General features: G+C 39.1%; 1 protein-coding gene across 1 annotated transcript in view; it reads right to left on the bottom strand.

Moving 5' to 3' along the window:
- The window catches only part of RAPH1 (Ras association (RalGDS/AF-6) and pleckstrin homology domains 1), a 102759-nt gene that overhangs the window by 51036 nt on the left and 32456 nt on the right, over window positions 1-19267 (bottom strand). The window contains exons 2-4 of the mRNA XM_011949908.1: window positions 5967-6086; window positions 1926-2031; window positions 323-828 (exon numbers count right to left, since the gene is read on the bottom strand). Coding sequence (XP_011805298.1) covers window positions 323-828; window positions 1926-2031; window positions 5967-6086 — 732 coding nt within the window. The remainder of the gene's footprint in view (window positions 1-322; window positions 829-1925; window positions 2032-5966; window positions 6087-19267) is intronic.

Genomic DNA, 19267 nt, shown 5'->3' with positions numbered 1-19267 from the left:
TAAATGGCTTTGCAAATCATTTTAATTTTTCAAATCACATGAAATGACTCAAATTACAATAAAAAATACCATTCAAGAACTTCCAAATACTAGAGTCATGAGAATAAAAAAGAAGAAACTAAATTTCTTCTCAATCATCTGTGTGCCACTACCATATCTGTTAATATATTCCTTCTGTACTCTTGAAACCTATCTCAGAAGTATCTCTGACAAATTATAAATGTAGAAGAATTAAAAAACGTAATTATAATTACATTATTTTAATATAATTTATCCTTTATTTCAATAATAAAATAGCAGGGAAAAAGTTCCATCTATTTACCTCAGTAATTGGCTGCCCTTGATGCGTCAAATCCAGCTCTTGAGGGCGTGTTACTTTATCAATATCCAAAGAGTCCATGCTGGAGGCTGCAGAAGTGACGCTGGAACGGGAGGAATTACTAATAGAGCGTACTTCAGCATCACTCACTGTGCCTGCTGATGCGGTTCTTCTGTGCTGATTCGTTACCAAGGGTTTAGTATCTTCTAGTACAGACTGCTGAGCAGCCTCATCCATACTCAAAGAGGCCTGTTCTAACTGTGCAGTGACGTCGTCCAGGGAGTAGCTGGCATGGGAAGGTTTAGCTATCCTATTAGATGAAGAAGATAATCCTTTCAAGGTGCCAGGTTTCGATGTATGTCGGCTAACAGGCAATTTCTGAGTAGCTTTTGTTTCTGTGATTTGACGCTTACTGTTTCCTGAACCAATACTGCTGAGCTCCTGCTCTATAGAGCAAAGATCAGCCATCAAGGCATCCAGATCCACAGTCTCTCCCTGATTCAGAGCTTCTGCAATGAACAACACATAATGTTTCCAGAATTTATACATTCTATTATAAATAAGTTAATAAATGAAGATGATGAAGCAAAAGAATATATTCTGTTGGGCCTAAAGCAAATAAAATTAAGTATTACTGGTTTTTGTTTTAAATTCCAAGAGAAATTTTTAGAAGTACACAGTCCTCCTCTTTTAAGGCTTGTAATAATCAAAGAATAAATTATGAGTTTAAAGACAAAAACACCACAAAAATCTTATACTATTCTATGGTTTTAACCACATTTCTCTGTGCAACTTTTTACCACAGGCTTCAATACACTGTTAATATGATCAATGCTTCGGCAGAGCTGAGGGCATAAAAAGAGAAGTCAAAAGTCTAAAAAATTACAGACTGAGAGGTCAGTATTATAAACTTGACTAGGTGGAATACAATAGATAAAGGCCATAGTGGCTGCTTTAAAAATTACTAACAAGTAATTTCACTGGACTTTAATCCAGTGAGAAAACAATGCAATTAAGTTTGCTGTGGGGTTCCACCTGGGTATGTAGTTTGTGAATTATTAATAAAACCAACTATCTTTTAGTTACATTGTTTGTTTTCTGTGATATTTTCAATTAGTAATATTAATAAAATACACAAATCAAGAAATTTAAGGGCCGGATGCAGTGGCTCACACCTGTAAACCCAGCACTTTGGGAGGCCGAGGCAGGCAGATCACCTGAGGTCAGGAGTTCGAGACCAGCCTGGCCAACATGGTGAAACCCCATCTCTACTAAAAAAATACAAAATTAGCCAAGTGTGGTGGTGCATCCCTGTAATCCCAGCTACTTGGGAGGCTGAGGCAGGAGAATCGCTTGAACCTGGGAGGCAGAGGTTGCAGTGAGCCGAGATTGTGCCACTGAACTCCAGCCCGGGTGACAAAAACAAAACTGTCTCAAAAAAAAAAAAAAAGAAAAGAAAAGAAAAGAAAAAAGAAATTTAAGAACTTGGTCAAGTTACGCATGTAGCTTTTATATTGAGTTTTTATATTTGGAATTGTAGTTGTACTGCTCCTACATTATGTGACTTAGCACACTATTTTACATTTTATTTCCAATTACATCTTACCATTCAAGTTGTATATGGAAAAGCGGTAAGAAAAGTTGGCCATGTTTGTTTCCTGGCGAAGAGGAGATCTTTTTACTGGTTCCATGGGTTTGTCAGAATCCAAACTCTTTATAAAAAGAAAGTTTAATAGTCATATTAAATTCAGGTTTCAATAATATAAAAAAGATGAAGTTTGTTTTATGATTAAGTGAACTGCCACATTATAATTAATAAAACCAAAGTTCTCCTAAGTCATAGCCTTAAGGAAAAGTGTAATTGTTTTTCACATTATTATTTTGGTTATACTTATTTCAATCTTTAGATACACGCTTACTGTTTTTTATTTTGGAGATGAAGTCTTGTCCTGTCACCCAGGCTTAAGTGCCGTGCCATAGTGCTTGGCTGACTGCAACCTGTGCCTCCCGGGTTCAAGAGATCCTCCCGAGTAGTTGGGACCATAGGCATGTGCCACCATGCCCAGCTAATTTTTGTATTTTTAGTAGAGACAGGGTGTTACCACGTTGGCCAGGCTGGTTGCGAACTCCTAGCCTCAAGTAATCTACCCACCTCGGTCTCCCTAAGCGTTGGGATTGCAGGCGTGAGCCACCATATCCGGCCTATGCTTACTTTTAAAGGCACTTGACACTGTCATAGTTCAGAGTAAATATCTTTTCAAATATATTAAGTATAGTGACTGACTTCATTTTATATACATGCACTATAAAGTAAGTGAGGTATATGAATGCGGACACGGTAAGCTAAGAAACAGGTGTGGTGGCTCACGCCTGTAATCCCAGCACTCTGGCAGGTAGAGGTGGGCGGATCACCTGAGGTCAGAAGTTCGAGACCAGTTTGGCCAACAGGGCGAAACCTCGTCTCTACTAAAAGTACAAAAATTAGCTGGCCGCAGTGGCGGGTGCCTGTAATCCCAGCTACTTGGGAGGCTGAGGCGGGAGAATGGCTTAAGCCTGGGAGGCGGAAGTTGCAGTGAGCTGAGATCACATCACTGCTCTCCAGCCTGGGTGACAGAGTGAGACTCAGTCTCCTAATAATAATAATAATAATAATAATAATAATGATAGTAATAATAAAATAAAAATAAAAAATAAAAAAAAAGAAGACATAGAAAGAAACCACACAGGGCGTTTTGTTCTTTCTTTCCTCACAGGGATTTGGTTTAGGTCCAGGAAAGCCTCAATCTTTGCTATATGAAGTACTCTGAAGATAATGGACAGTTATGGATTTAAAATTATTGAGACCCAAGACTCACTAATTTTTTTAATGAAAAGTGATTACAAGTTCAAACAATGATGAAATGTTCTTGTCCTTCTCCAGTTCTATCAAGATGAGGGCAAATTGTAACCCAGCTACACTGCCTGTGACAAATCTTGAATCATACTGTATACTTTGGGTAGAGTGACTTGTAAGTTACACTTGTAAGTTTAAATGATACTCTTTTCCTCTCTAACCTTTCTACAGCAAGGAAAAAAGATATTTACAACAGAGAAATTCAGAGAAAGGGTCAGTAGTTATTGTTTGTTTAACAGATTCACAAAATATAAGGATTAGTGTTTTAAAACTGTAATTTCTATCTAAAGTACGTACTGAATAAGCTTCAAATTTTAAAAGAATGCTGGATATTCTGTTGGTTTATAATGCTATCTTTTTATTTTTTTGGAGACAAGGTCATGCTCTGTTGCCCAGGCATGAACTCTTTTAACCTTTTTAAAGGGGTTGCTGAGAATTTTATAAAAGCTATGAACCTTCTTCCAGAAAAATGTACATACATACAAAATTTTACAAACTATTTTAGAAGACTGACCAACTACCTAAAAACTTTAAAACTTAAACTTGTTTTAATTCTAAGTTGAAAATACCATATCACTGAATACGTGATACAGGTGTACAGATAACACTGTAATGAACTAAAGTAATGAAATAAACAAGAAACTTGAGGTATTAGCCATAAACTTCGTAAGTCAAACATTTCTTGAAAACGTCCCAAGTGTTATAAAGCAACACAGCAGTGAGTCACACTATGCAACGGTTTTAATCTTTTTTTCTCTCTAAAGACAGATTTATATAATGAAAAGAACAGCCACATCACTAGTGGCTCTTCACATTTTTATGTCAGGCAACTTAAAATACAGGGGAAAGCACAAGGTACCAAACCAGTAGAAACAGTGCTTTCAGGGGAGCATCATGTAGTTCCTATTCCACCGAGAGCAGCTGGACCAACAGCTACCTGCCTTTTCTCTTTTGGGCCCCTTGTCCCAAGCATGGACAATAAAACCACATGGTCAAGAACACCCCACATGTCAGCTGGCCCTTGCATACTTTCTCCCTGCAATATCATTTTCTATTTGCTCTTCTTTGCTTCCTCTCTCTCCCAGCACAGAACTGCATAGCCTAGCGATAATCTCTATGCCAAAATCATACTTTTTTTAAATTAAGAATTAAACAGAAAGAATTTGGCAATTACAGATATAAGACATTTCTGACAAAAAATGTCACTTCTTCTGATTAGAGATGAAGGGAATGATACCTATGAAATCCTAGTAGGAGTTGAAAACATTCTACCCTGGCCAGCACACCTGTAATCTCAGCAGTTTTAGAGGCTGAGGTGGGTGGATCACCTGAGGTCAGGAGTTCGAGATCAGCTTGGCTAACATGGTGAAACTGTCTCTAATAAAAATACAAAACCAGCTGGGCATGGTGGCGCATGCCTGTAATCCCAGCTACCCGGGAGGCTGAGACAGGAGAATCACTTGAACCCGGGAGGTGGTGGTTGCATTAAGCTGGGATCTCACCACTGCACTCCAGCCTGGGTGACAGGAGTGAGACACCGTCTCAAAAAAAAAAAAAAAAAATTCCCCCAAAATACAGTATTAACAGATTATGGTCACAAAGATGTCTGCCTTTCAAAATGATCTAGCAAGAATTACATGAAGAGTTTATCACTTTGAACTCTAGATTGCTACAAAAATAAGCTGCTAGTACTTTAAGCTTCTACCTTGACCACCTTACTTTTCCTGCAGTTAAGGAATCTCATACTCATGCAATTTTGCACAAATGTTCTTCCCAAAGACATTATTTATGAGTAAATACGTTTTGTTCTAATGTTCTCATTGCCATGAAGTCAAATTTATTTAATAAACATAACCATCTTCATATACTGAATATAATGTATTACTGGGGCAATAACAATAGTACCCTTTTATTCTAAAAAGTGTGCTGGTTTAGAGGACAAAGTTACCGATTTTAAAAACCCAAGATCGAATAAAGCAAAATGAAAAGATTTTGCCACCGCTTTAAAATGCAGCCCAGAATTAGGTTTTGTCAGTATTCTGCAATCATGTCACAGAAAATATTTACGTGGGGCCAGGCACGGTGGCTCATGCCTGTAATCCCAGCACTTTGGGAGGCCAAGGCAGGTGGATCACGAGGTCAGGAGATCGAGACCATCCTGGCTAACATAGTGAAACTCCATCTCCACTAAAAAAGACAAAAAATTAGCCAGGCATGGTGGTACCTGTAGTCCCAACCACTCAGGAGGCTGAGGCAGGAGAATAAAGTAAACCCAGGAGGCAGAGCTTGCAGTGAGCCAAGATCGCACCACTGTACTCCAGCCTGGGTGACAAAGTGAGACTCCGTCTCAAGAAAAAAAGAAAATATTTACGTGGAAGGAAATTACTTATGTTGAAAATGTATTCAAATTTACTAAGGTAATAGGGTTTGCTAAAATTTAGACTTTTGAATTTCAGGCTTTAAAAGTTTTTAGCTAATTATCCCACATTTATGAAACATATATTAAGCAACCCCTCTAGATGAACAGAGCCTCCCTCACAAGTATTTTTTTTTTAACATCCTTAAAATAACTATAGATTCTTAACATCTTCTGTTCTAGAATGACTTCATTTACTTGTCAATACTTTGAACATTTCTTCCTTTCCGGCAATATTTTAAAATTTAACTTATATCCATATCCTCTTCTGCATATTAAACTTTTAACTCAATGATGACTTCAAATCCTCAACCAGTTTTTCAAGCATTACGTCCAACCTGAGTGAGTTTGTCTAGTTCTCCAAGCCAGGCTCCAAACATTTTGTCCAGGTCCTGATCTTCCTTGTCACTGTCTTCTTCAGCACCATGATCAATTTCTTCATCTGATAGCTGCTCCATCTGAAATACAGACATTTGTGTAGAATGAATAGTAAGTTACAGGTTTAACTTGAAAAATTATGCCGTATATGCTCTGATATATTATTAGCCTCTGGAGTCAAATCTTCAAAACTAGAAATTACATTCTAAAAGAAAATCTTAAGTCATTAATGCAGACAGTGTTGACAAGTGAGTACAAACAAAGAATAAAGTTTCAATTTTTTTAGGAAGCTGTAAAAGAAAAGCCAACAGTATCAAATTATGACCAGAATCACATTACTAAAAAATTTAACAGAGCACTCCTTTCAATCAGCAGAGGACATAAGAGTAGTATCGTTCTCTCCACTACTAGATCCTAGGACACCCAAACACCAAAAGGAAGCCATTTCAGAAGACTTTAATGGAAGAAGTTATTGTCCTGTTTATTCTGTAAAAATCTGTTTAGATATCAATAGGTATCCCACAAAACCTGAGTCCAAGAAGTATTTAAGAGAAAATTTGACAAAACAAAAATCTTAATCTAGTTTTGTTTCTATTCTACCCTCTTACCCTCACTTTCTATCCCATTTGTCTTCTTTCTCTACCTTACTTCCTCATCAGTTCCAACAAAAGGAGGAAACAGAATTGAAAACTTCTAAATCCAGATCTAAATCCTATATGTGGTGACTTTTCAAATATAAGTCCCTTGAAAGAAGAAATTATTTTCCTTCTTCCCATTAATAAAATAGTGTGACCAGGCGCAGTGGCTCACGCCTGTAATCCCAGCACTTTGGGAGGCCAAGGCGGGTGGATCACCTGTGGTCAGGGGTTTGAAATCAGCCCGGCGAACATGGCAAAACCCCATCTCTACTAAAAATACAAAATTGGATGGGCGTGGTGGCGCATGCCTGTAATCCCAGCTACTTGGGAGGCTGAGCCAGGAGACTCACTTGACCCTGGGAGGCAGAGGTTGCAGTGAGCCGAGAACACGCCACTGCACTCCAGTCTGGGCAACACGAGTCAAACTCCGTCTCAAAAAATAAAATAAAATAAAAAATAAAATAAAATAAAATAGTGTGGTATCTGACATGGAACTTGCACATTATTTTGGGAAGACGGGAAGAAAAATTACATAAAACAATGTAAGATCAGTAGCTGATTAATCTGATAAATATAAATATTTCAACATTAAAGGCCCTGGGAAACCTTCAAATAAACATTAGCTTTGCTTAAGCAGTCAGCATATTCCAAAATTAAAATTAAACTCAGGCAGGCATGTTAGTATGAACTTGAAACAAATTAAGTGCTTTTTTTTTTTTTTTCAAGTTAGCAGATTATAACCCCTGGTTTACAAAGTTATGGTAGGTATTTTATGTTTCTTAATATCATAGTTACTAAAATCTGATAAAATGTTATTTCTGGAAGAAAACCCAGCATATTCCTAAGTTATCTGACCACAATCCCTTTTCCTTCAACTTCTGTCCCAGGGACACAATGAATATCATCACCATATGTTACATTAAATACTCCTGACTCACATTTCTAAAACACGAATTTTGTTACGGTAGATCTAGGCAATATTTGGAATATAGCCTGTCAGCTGGTTTAAGCAATTCCTCCAAGATTATATAGTGCATGGGCATTCCACTAAAAAAGATACGCCTAATCTTTACGAGCTTGATATACATATGCCGGGGTATTAATGCGTCCCTTCCAAAATTCAAGTGTTGCCAATGTGATAGTATTAAGGGGTGGGGCCTTAATAAAGCCCCATAAAGGCTCCTTCTTTATTAAAGGTATTAAGGACTTTATAAAAGAGATTTCATGAAGCACTGGTTACCTTGTTCTTCTACTCTCTGCTATGCGAGGGCACATCTCGTGCCTCCCTGTGGAGGAAGCCAGCAACAAGCCCTCACCAGACGCCAAATGTCAGCGCTTTAATCTTGTACTTCCCAGCCTCCAGAACAATAAGAAAATTAATTTCTGTTCTTTATATATTACCCAGTCTTGGGAATTTTATTGCAGCAGCACACAATGACTGATATCTTCAAAGAAGCAATCCACAAAATTATATCTGGGATCCTTAAAGATTAGAAGACAAAGTAAGGAATCTAATTATCTGACAAGGTATCATGAAGTTAAATTTTCAATCTTATTTCACTATACAAACTTTTGCAGAAAGGGTCAAATAATGTTGCAAAATTAAACTGAATGTAGTTTTCAGAAGCTGAAAATCAGATCATCCCTCATTTAGTTACTTAAGGGAAATAATTTTCTAATTTTCCTAATACTGGGAAGAACCACAGCTAACCAATATCTCTAATAGAAACTGATAATTTCCATTTCTTAATCTTTTATCACTGAAATCATATATAAACCAGGTCATTCTACCCTGGCAAGTGAAAAATAGATCTACCAATTTCCCAATTCATAAATCTGATTCTTAAAAAGATTTGGTTTTTATAATTTGTAACTATTATTTATAAGATTTTATTCATTACTACATAATTGATAGGTCAATCTCAATAGAAACTTGGTATCAGAGTTCATTAAGCGATCTACTGATGAAAAACATAAAATGTTAGTGAAAAGAAAAACCTTGGCCAGGTGCAGTGGCCCACGCCTGTAATCCCAGCACTTTGGGAGGCTGAGGTAGGCGGATCACGAGGTCAGGGGATCGAGACCATCTTGGCTAACACGGTGAAACCCTGTCTCTACTAAAAATACAAAAAAATTAGCCAGGTGTGGTGGCAGGTGCCTGTAGTCCCAGCTACTCGGGAGGCTGAGGCAGGAGAATGGGGTGAACCCAGGAGGTGGAGCTCGCAGTGAGCTGAGATCACACCACTGCACTTCAGGCTGGGTAACTGAGTGAGACTCTGTCTCCAAAAAAAAAAAAGAAAAGAAAAACCTCATCTGACCAGATGACTTAATTACTCAAATAGTTGCTAGTTTAAGAACACCAAGGAGCAGTAATAGCCAGTTTTCATAAAGAGGGTTAATAAGTAACATAATCTGGAACATACTTGCTTTTACTCCCTAATCTTTGAAACTAAACACACTGGAATAACCCAGAAAATATCCTAGGAGGAATTCTGTTTTGAGATAGTGATACTTATTCTTAGTTACATTTTATATTTCTTAAGTACATTTAAAACAACTGGGCCTGCAGCACTGTTGTCCAACAGATACCATTATGTCACTATTGGCAGAGATAGCAGCTTTAGTAACTTTAATGAGTATTTTAGGCAATAATACGCAAGGCACTGGATTTATGGTGACTATATTCTCCATAGTAAAAATCTGGTCACATGATAGAATATTTAGATGACTCATCATCAGGAAAATCTGTGATGTATGAACATAACACACACTAAGAGGAAGTTACAATCAAAGAGAACAGGGAGAGAACATTAGTCATAGCCCTCCACGAACCACTGTGATAGGTAGGTATTATATCATTCCCATTTTATAAATGAGGAAAGCTAATCAGAAAGGGTGGCAAGCTCCGTTCTTGGAGAAGGGCTTAGAGGACAGCACTCCAGGTTCACTGTTTCAAACACCACTTCCAATTTCAGGCATCTTACAGATAGGGCTTCCATATTAGATATCATTTAAACCAAGAGTTCACATTTTAAAAAATGATTTTAAAAAAGGTTTAAATCCTGGACTTCTGAGAACAGACTGTAACTGCCCATAAGAAAATGCCATACTGGGAAAAATAAAACAACAGGAAAACAACATTACAAGATAAGTATAAAATAGTTCAAAATAAATAAATAATTTAAATTACAATGGAGTCAAAGAGAACCACAGTCATGTGCTCATAATGATGTTTAGATCAATGACAGACTATTTATACAATGGTGGTCCCATTAAGTATTTTTACTGTATCTTTCCTAGGTTTAGATACCATTGTATTGCAATTGTCTATAGTGCTCAGTACAGAGTAACATGCTGAAAGGTTGTAGCCTAGGAGTAATAGGCTATATTCTATAGCCTAGGTGTGGAGTAGACTATACCACCTAGGTTTGTGTAAGTACAATTTATTATGCTGGCACAACAATGAAATTATTTAATAAAGCATTTCTCAGAAAGTATCTTCATCATTAAATGACACATGACTGTACAGACTCTGCATCCAAAGCTAGTGTGTTTTAAACTGAGTTTTTTCCTACTATTCAAACAAGCTACTTGGGTTTTAAAAATCCCTTTAAAATTTTTCATTTATAGTTTTGTTTTTATCTAGACTACTACTGCAGACTTAAGGAAAATATCACTAGAGAACAACGACAGCAATGACAGAGAAACATAAAATTAACAGAAAGTTGAAGTATCTATTGAACATTAACCACTTACGTTACTTTTGCCAATTCTGTCCTATTTTCAATTTGTCCCTATGTGGACTAGTTTTAAAAAAAAAAAACCAAAACCAAAAACAAAAACTGGCTGGGTGCAGTGGCTCACGCCTGTAATCCCAGCACTTTGGGAGGCCGGGGAGGATGGATCACCTGAGGTTGGGAGTTTGAGTCTAGCATGGCCAAGAAGGTAAAACCCTGTCTCTAGAAAAATTAGCCGGGCATGGTGGTGGGCGCCTGTAATACCAGCTACCTGGGGGGCCGAGGCAGGAGAATCGCTTAAACCCAGGAGGCAGAGGTTGCATGCAGTGAGCCAAGATCGTGCCATTGCTCTCCAGCCTGAGCAATGAATGAAACTCCATCTCAAAGAAAAAAAAACTTAAGTAACTTACTCAGAGACTTTCCAAAAAAGACTTAGGTCCTACAACATTTCTTAAAGAATTCACAATCTAAAACACACTCTCCATTCTCTAAATGCTGACGTTGATGAACCTTATTCTCCAATTCCCCAATACAGCATAATTTCCATTAACCATACACATCAAATGAGGTGCCCCCAGACATTTGCTTATAGGCTCGGCACCATCTTGGGTCAGCCAATCTAGTAGGGAAATGCAATCCTGCTTGCCAATTCCTTGACATCCACATCCTACCCATCCTAAAAATCGTTTGTATTATAACTGCTATATATCGCCAAATGAATCACAAGTCTAAACCTGAATTTTCCAAACATAATGCCCCTACTAGAAACAATGACATCAGAAAATAATCTAACAGTCAACTGTCCTTCCAATCAAAGGGAAGAAAAATGAAAGAAAACAACTTATAAATCATCAAAAAAAAAAAATTGGATTTAAAAATAGATAGCTTCTAACATAATGCTCTTCCTTAATGGTATCCAAATAGACCCAAGGAAACTATAATGCATACTATAACAAATCCTATTAAATTATTCTATGATTATAGTATTAGGTACTTTGGGGGGAATATACTGAGGTTCTACTTAAATTCCGTGCTCCATTACACATAAGGGAAACTATGTCCTGAAAGAGTAAATGCACCCTACTACAAATAAAGTTTACTCCCCAAAGCACAGATGTACTGAAGACAGAATAAAATCCAAAGTCATTCACAGACTGACAATGGCCTGTCCAATCCTAACCTTCAGGGACCTCTCTTACCACCCTCCCCTTTCCCTCCTCCCACTTCCAGCAACACCGTACTGCTTGCTGATCCTTGGAACAAAGACTTGCTCCAAACATCCAGCATTTTCAATGCCAGATCCTTTGACTGGAACTCTCTCCTCCAGATAGCAGCATGGCTCACTCATTCAAGTCTGCTTAAATGACCATTCTACCAAAAGAGTCCACCTTCCTTGATATTTCCGGTCTCGTTTGGTTTTATTTTTCTTCACAGCACCGATCACCATCTGTCCCACCATCTCTCTTCTTCCACTAGAAGGAATGCTCCAGAGTGGAGCAAGGACTTTGGTTGCCTTCTGTATCTACAATGTTTGCAATGGTGCCTGGCTTATAGCAGGTGTCATTAAATATCTGCCGGATGAATACCTAACATTCAAACACACACATATGGTTAAATATGATGCACATTTTTTGAAAGGTCTCTAAAGAGCTAGCATGGCCAAAATCCACACACACACAAAATCAATATAATAAAGGACAAACTCCCTTCCAAAGAGGTGCTCATGTGCATACATGAGCTTGAGAAGGGTATGCTAAAACAAAACAAAACAACACAAAAAACCCCACAACTTTTATTCATTCAACAAATATTTACTGAGTAGTTACCACAGGCCAGGCCCTATTCTAGGAACCAAGAATAAAGCAGTAAAACAAGTGAGATAAAGTCTCTTTCCTAGTGAATCCTTCGTCTACTGGCATGAAGAATGAAGGAGAGTCAGCTATAGAAATCTAGGGAAGAATGAGCAGAGAAAACAACCAAAGACTAAGGTAGGAATAAGCCATGTGTATTCAATGCAAGGAAAAACTTTACTATAGTTGGAGCCCAGAGACCTAGTAAAAGAGTAGTAGAATCTGAAGTCAAGAGAGGCAGACAGGGAATAGAGCATCTATGACGTAGTAAACTTAGGGTTTTATTCTAAGTCCCTTCTTTATATATAAGCAGGGTCTTGGTATAAAGGCATTAATGCTTTTTTAAAAGATTACTCAAATTGCTTTTGGTGAAAAGACTGTAAGGATGGAAAGAACTAGACGAGACCAAGAAGACTACTGCAATGGTCCTGTTGAGAAATGATAAAGACCTCAACTAAGTTGATGGAGATGAACAACGGAGATAAAGACGATGATGATGATGATAGCTAATACTTATTGAATAAATATGGATAAGGCATTATTCCAAGTGTAGTATATGTATTAATTCATTTAACCCTTATAATAACCCTATAAAGTAGGTACTATTAAGCTATTTACTGATGAAACTGAGAAGGTACATAGTTTGCCATGGCTGCAGAGCCAGAATTCAAACTTAAGACAGTTACCACTGCTACCCAGGTTCTTAACTATTGTATAATATTGTCTCTCCCTGAGATGAAATGAAGTAATGTGCAAACTTAGGATATTTTTCTGCAGTAAAGTCAAAAGAACTTAATGAAACACTAAATGGGGGGAAGGGGGCAAAGAAAAGAGTAATCAAGGATAATGCCTAGATTTCTGGTTTTAGTAAGTGGTGGTGATAACATCGACTAAGACTAGTGAGAAGCAAGTTGGGGGAAGAGGTGGATTCTGTTTTGAAGATAGAGTAGTGATGTCTAGCAATCATCCAACTAGGAAAACTATGAGGAAAGGTTAAGACTCAGCTGATAAGAAGGCTTAGTTTAATCTATTATTTTGAAACCATATTTATTACAGAAAAATCACAGAATACAGCTAACAATGATTTAACTAATATTTTAAACTCATTTACATGTAGTTTATTCATGAAAAACAGAATAATGGAAGAATGATCTACTCCTTCTTATACACTGGTTGGTTTCATTTTACCAATAACAGTAAATAATTGTGCCCAATTATTACAGGTTAAAACCTGTATACAGTAAGCTCCACTATGCATAATGAAGCTATCTATTTCATTATTCTTTAGTATGAAACAATATTATTCCTGCTAAATTTTCCATGAAGTTATTTATTCAAGCCTATTTTCCCTATTAACCTTCCTCTCAGGAGATATTTTGGTTTACTATTCGATACCCTCATTGTAAAACAAAACAGTGATTATCAAGAAGGTTGAGCTTAGATTAGGGCTTTAAAATTTGGTTAAATACATTACATATAGGGCAATTATAAAGGGCAAAAGACAAGGTGTGTATTTGTGAGAACGTCATGAGATTGACTCGAAGAGAACTACAGTGGGACCTTGAAAGCCAAGCCTATTTTTTTTGCCCGAAGCAACTGGATTTTTTTTTTTTTTTTTTAAATGATGGGGTCACCCAGGCTGGAGTGTAATGGCACTAACACATCTCACTGAAGCCTGGACCTCCCAGGCTCAGGCAATTCTCCTGTCTCAGCCCCCCAAGCAGCTGGGACTACAGGCATGCACAACCACGCCCGGCTAATCCTTTGTACTTTTTTGTAGAGATGGGATTTCGCCAGGTTGCCTTGGCCTGATCTTGAACTCCTAAGCCTGGGCAATCCTCTGGCCTTGGCCTCCCAAAGTGCTGGGATTACAGGTGTGAGTCACTGCACCCTGCCAACAACTGGATTCTTAAGCATAGAAGTTAAAGGGTCAAGGGCAGAAATGGCATTTTATCAGAGAACATAACTATGTATAAGAGTTTTTACACGCCTGTAATCCCAGCACTTTGGGAGGCTGAGGCAGGCAGATCACCTGAGGCCAGGAGTTCAAGACCAGTCTGGCCAACATGGCGAAACCATACAAGGGTATAGAGATGTGAGAACGACATGTTAGAACTCAAGTGACTTAGCATTTCTGAAGCATAGGATGGGTGGTGTAGACTCATGGAAAATGAGGCTAGAGAGGAAGAAGGGGCAAAATCCTAAGCCATACCAAAAACTTTGGACTTTGTATCCCGTGGGGCAATGTTATTCCAATTGTGGTTTGTTGATGACCTGCATCAAAATTACCTGGGGTGCATCTTTTAAAGTCAGTTTTAAAATGGCCCACTCAAGATCTACTGAATACTAATGTCAAGAAGATGGGGTATTTTCAACAAGTTACTCAGGGTATTGCTTATACCCACTTAAGTTTAACAAAGTATAAACAACTATGTTGTTTAATAATTACTGGGAGCTCTTACAAGACCATAAGTAATGCCATTTTGTGTAAAATTTTGTTAAAGGTAAATCTGGACTCTTTAAATTAGTACTAGAATGAGTACTCTTTAAAACCATAAGGAAATTAGGTACCATGAGGATACATCATTAACACACCCCAATTACTCCTCTTCCATTACAATAGTCTCATGCTTTCTCTCACAGTTATTCACTTACAAATAAATTTTAGTTCTTTATTTCTAGTTATGTTTCAGTAGCTTTCTCACAAAAATGGTTTTAAAAACACCTCCTATGCTGTTCTAACCTGAAAAAATAATTCTAAAGAAAAACATGCACTAGAGAAAGGGGCAGGAGGGAGACGAAGACTTCCATGTTCAAGGAGTACCCCCAACTGTGCAAGTTACAACTGTTGCAAAATAAAAGCAAGAGGAAGGAAATCTAAATCAAACATGAGAAACAATAAGAAAAAAAAAATGTTAAATTTAGTAAGGCACAAAAAGAGGAAGAGGACTCATCAAAAGGAGGAGAGAGGAAGTCAGAGCAGAGAAGGAAAAGGAAAGAAGTAGGACACTCATAACGTAAAATGGAAAGATAACTGTAGGGGATTAATTAGTTATCAGATGGGGCAGTGCCTGGTATGTTTGGTTTCTTTCTGTCACGACCTACAACTACACTTATTTTAAAACAGGACCTTTAGTTCTGCTGTGAATGAAGTGCTATTATGTATAAATTGCCAAATGGAAACTGGGAATTTAATAAACAGTCTGGGAAGTTTTAAAAATGAATTTGCATGGCCAGGCATGGTGGCTCACGCCTGTAGTCCTAGCACTCTGGAAGGTCAAGGCAGGCAGACTGCTTGAGCCCAGGAGTTTGAGACCAGCCTGGGCCACATGGTGAGACCTCATCTCTTTAAAAAATAAGGATAATTTTATAGCTTTTGCTCTCAATTTATAAGGTAGACCAGTTAAAAAAAAAAAAAAAAAAAGAAAAGAGAAGTTAAAAGTTGCTGTTTATACACCCATCACTGAAGTTTCCTCTGTTGATTAGCGACCCTCAACAGAAAGGGCCTACAGAAAGGTTCTACTTAGGATCCAAACCTTCGAAAATACTCTGCGTACACAGCATCAAGCTAAGCATTATGCAGGGGGAAAAAAAAAAAGCAAAACACAAATTCCATAACTTCAAAGAACATTAATACTAACTGCAGGAGAGAGAACAGGGCTCACTGCGGCCTTGACCTTCTGGGCTCAAGCAGTCCTCCTGCCTCAGCCTCCCTGAGTAGCTGGGACGACAGGGGCAAGATATCTTAACAAATTATCTAGCAACAAAGTTCCTTTTGTAGACCAGTGCATGAAGCAAATTTAAAGGAAGTTACGGTCTCCTATGTGTTGAAAGGGACTAAGAAGGAAGTAATGTGCTATGCTCTTCAGAGGCTTCATAGAAGCAAGCATGAGTTAACTAGCTACCAGGGAACTTGCATGGATGGCCTGGTTCTCAAGAGTGAGCTGACACCTGGAACTCAATTTTGTAAAATTGCCACATGGAACCAAACCTTCCTAATAGAAAGGTATGCTATTCTTGGGCCAGTCATGGTAAATTCTTCTTTACCCAGAGGACAGAGAAGCACTAGGGAAGATGATTTACACCCTTATGCCATCTCTTTGATTTAAGCCTTCATTTCTGACAACCCAGGATGTAACTAACACATCCACTACATTATCATCTACATTAACTGTGAAGTAATTTAAGATCATATAATGAAGCATAAAAACAAACTAGAACTATTTTAACAGTTGGTAGAGACTGTAATGCCTAAGAGTTATTAATCAAATTCAAAGGCAATTTTGTTTATGTTGTATTTATCAGGCACTTAAACGAATCCCTTAGAAAAAGAATTCCTGGCCAGGCACAGTAGCTCATGCCTGTAATCCCAGCACTTTGGGAGGCCGAGGTGGGCGGATCACGAGGTCAGGAGATGGATATCATCCTGGCTAACATGATGAAACGTCGTCTCTACTAAAAATGCAAAACATTAGCCGGGCATGGTGGTGGCCGCCTATAGTCCCAGCTACTCGGGAGGCTGAGGCAAGAGAATGGCATGAACCTCAGAAGCAGAGCTTGCAGTGAGCCGAGATTACACCACTGCACTCCAGCCTAGATGAAAGAATTCCTAGGCTAAAAAATTAATCCTGTAAAAGAATTCCCTTTTACAGAATGATGAACCAGGCTGGGCACAGTGGCTCACGCCTGCAATCCCAGCACTTTGGGAGGCCGAGGCAGGCGGATCACCTTAGGTCAGGAGTTTGAGACCAGCCTAACATGGTGAAATCCCATCTTTACTAAAATTACAGAAATTAGCTGGACATACTGGCTGGCAGGCGCCTGTAATCCCAGCTACTTGGGAGGCTGAGGCAGGAGAATCGTTTGAATCTGGGAGGCGGAGGTTGCAGTGAGCCGAGATCCGGCCATTGCACTCCAGCCGGGGCGACTGAGTGAGACTCTGTCTCAAAAACAAACAAACAAAAAACAATAAATATGAACCATATTTTAATAAGCATAAGCATTCCTTTATTTACATTAGATTTTCATAATATTGGATATTCTTAATCCCCAAATTTTGTTAAACCCCAAATAGGAACTCCCTATCTATATTAGTCTGTTTTCATGCTGCTGATAAAGACATACCAGAGACTGGGAAGAAAAAGAGGTTTAACTGGACTTACAGTTCCACATGGCTGGGGAGGCCTCAGAATCATGGCAATGGCAAGAGAAAATGTGGAAGAAGTAAAAGTGGAAACCCGTGATAAACCCATCAGATCTCATGAACTTATTCACTATCAGAAGATTAGCGCAAGAAAGACCAGCCCCCATGATTCAATTACCTCCCCGGGGCCCCTCCCACAACACACAGGAATTCTGGGGGATACAATTCGAGATTTGGGTGGGGACACAGCCAAACCTATCATTCTGCCCCAGCCCCTCCAAATCTCACATTTCAAAACCAATCATGCCTCCCCAACAGTCCCCCAAAGTCTTAACTAATTAACCCGAAAGTCCACAGTCCGAAGTCCCATCTGAGACAAGGCAAGTCCCTTCTGCCTATGAGGCTGTAAAATCAAAAGCAAGCTAGTTACTTCCTAGATACAATGGGGGTACAGGTATTGGATAAATACAGCCGTTCCAAATGGGAGAACTTGGCCAAAACAAAGGGGTTACAGGGCCCATGAAAGTCCAAAATCCACTGGGGCAGTCAAATTTTAAAGCTCCAAAATGATCTTCTTTGTCTCCAGATCTCACATGCTGGTCATGCTGATGCAAAAGGTGCATTTCCCATGGTCTTGGGCAGCTCCACCCCTGTGGCTTTGCAAGGTACAGCCTCCCTCCTGGCTGCTTTCACGGGCTGGCATTGAGTGTCTGAGGCTTTTCCAGGTGCACAATGTAAGCTGTCTGTAGATCCACCACTCTGGGGTCTGGAGGACAGTGGCCCTCTTCTCACAGCTCTACTAGGCAGGGCCCCAGTAGGGACTCTGTGTGGGGGCTCCAACCCCACATTTCCCTTCCGTACTGCCCCAGCAGAGGTTCTCCATGAGAGTCCCGCCCCTGCAGCAAACTTTTGCCTAGGCATCCAGGCATTTCTATACATCTTCCGAAATGTAGGCGAAAGTTTCCAAACCTCAATTCTTGACTTCTGTGCACCCATAGGCTCAACACCACATGGAAGCTGCCAAGGCTTGGGGCTTCCATCCTCTGAAGCCACAGCTTGAGCTCTATGTTGGCCCCTTTCAGCCACGGATGGAGTGGCTGGGACACAGGGCACCAAGTCCCTAGGCTGCACATAGCACAGGGACCCTGGGCCCAGCCTAGGGTGTATATGTGTTTGTAGGTATGTCCACTGAAAAAGCCTGGTGGCAATGACACCCTAGTAGTAATTAATTGGCACACTTAGTTCCCAGTTTTTGGTTTCAAAGTACTGCATATACTCTACACAAAAAGTAACAGATACCTGGAGTAATAATTCCACGACTGGGCAGGGAAAAATAAAAACAAGATGAGCCTCTAGAACATCATCTCATGAGGAAAAGTCCTCAATTAATGATAGGCACATGTCAAATGGACACAGGAACCAGCCTGAAGGCCCAGACCAGGGGCCTAATCTGTGAAAAGATAAATATTGAAATAAATTATGATAGAAACAAATTATAATCCGCTGAATAAAATCCATATATTTATTTATTCTTTGAGATGAACTTCCATTCTTAGTTGCCCAGACTGGAGTACAATGGCACAATCTCAACTCATTGCAACCTCCACCTCCTAGGTTCAAGCGATTCTCCTGCCCCAGACTCCCAAGCAACTGGGATTATAGGCACCTGCCACCACACCAGGCTAATTTTTTTATTTTTAGTAGAGACAGGGTTTCACCATGTTGACCAGGCTGGTCTTGAACCCCTGATCTCAGGTGCTAAGTCCACCTCGGGCTCCCAAAGCGCTGGGATTACAGGCGTGCGCCACCGTGCCTGGCCATAAAATCCATATTGAATTAAATAAAATATACACAGTAAGGAAGAAAGCTCTTCCTTTCTATAATTCCTAACAG

This window comes from Colobus angolensis, unplaced genomic scaffold (assembly GCF_000951035.1).
Source record: "Colobus angolensis palliatus isolate OR3802 unplaced genomic scaffold, Cang.pa_1.0 Scaffold30, whole genome shotgun sequence".
NCBI classification, from domain to species: Eukaryota; Metazoa; Chordata; class Mammalia; order Primates; family Cercopithecidae; genus Colobus; species Colobus angolensis.
The sequence above is the reverse complement of the archived record's forward strand: the minus strand, read 5'-3'. Positions and strand labels throughout refer to the sequence as shown.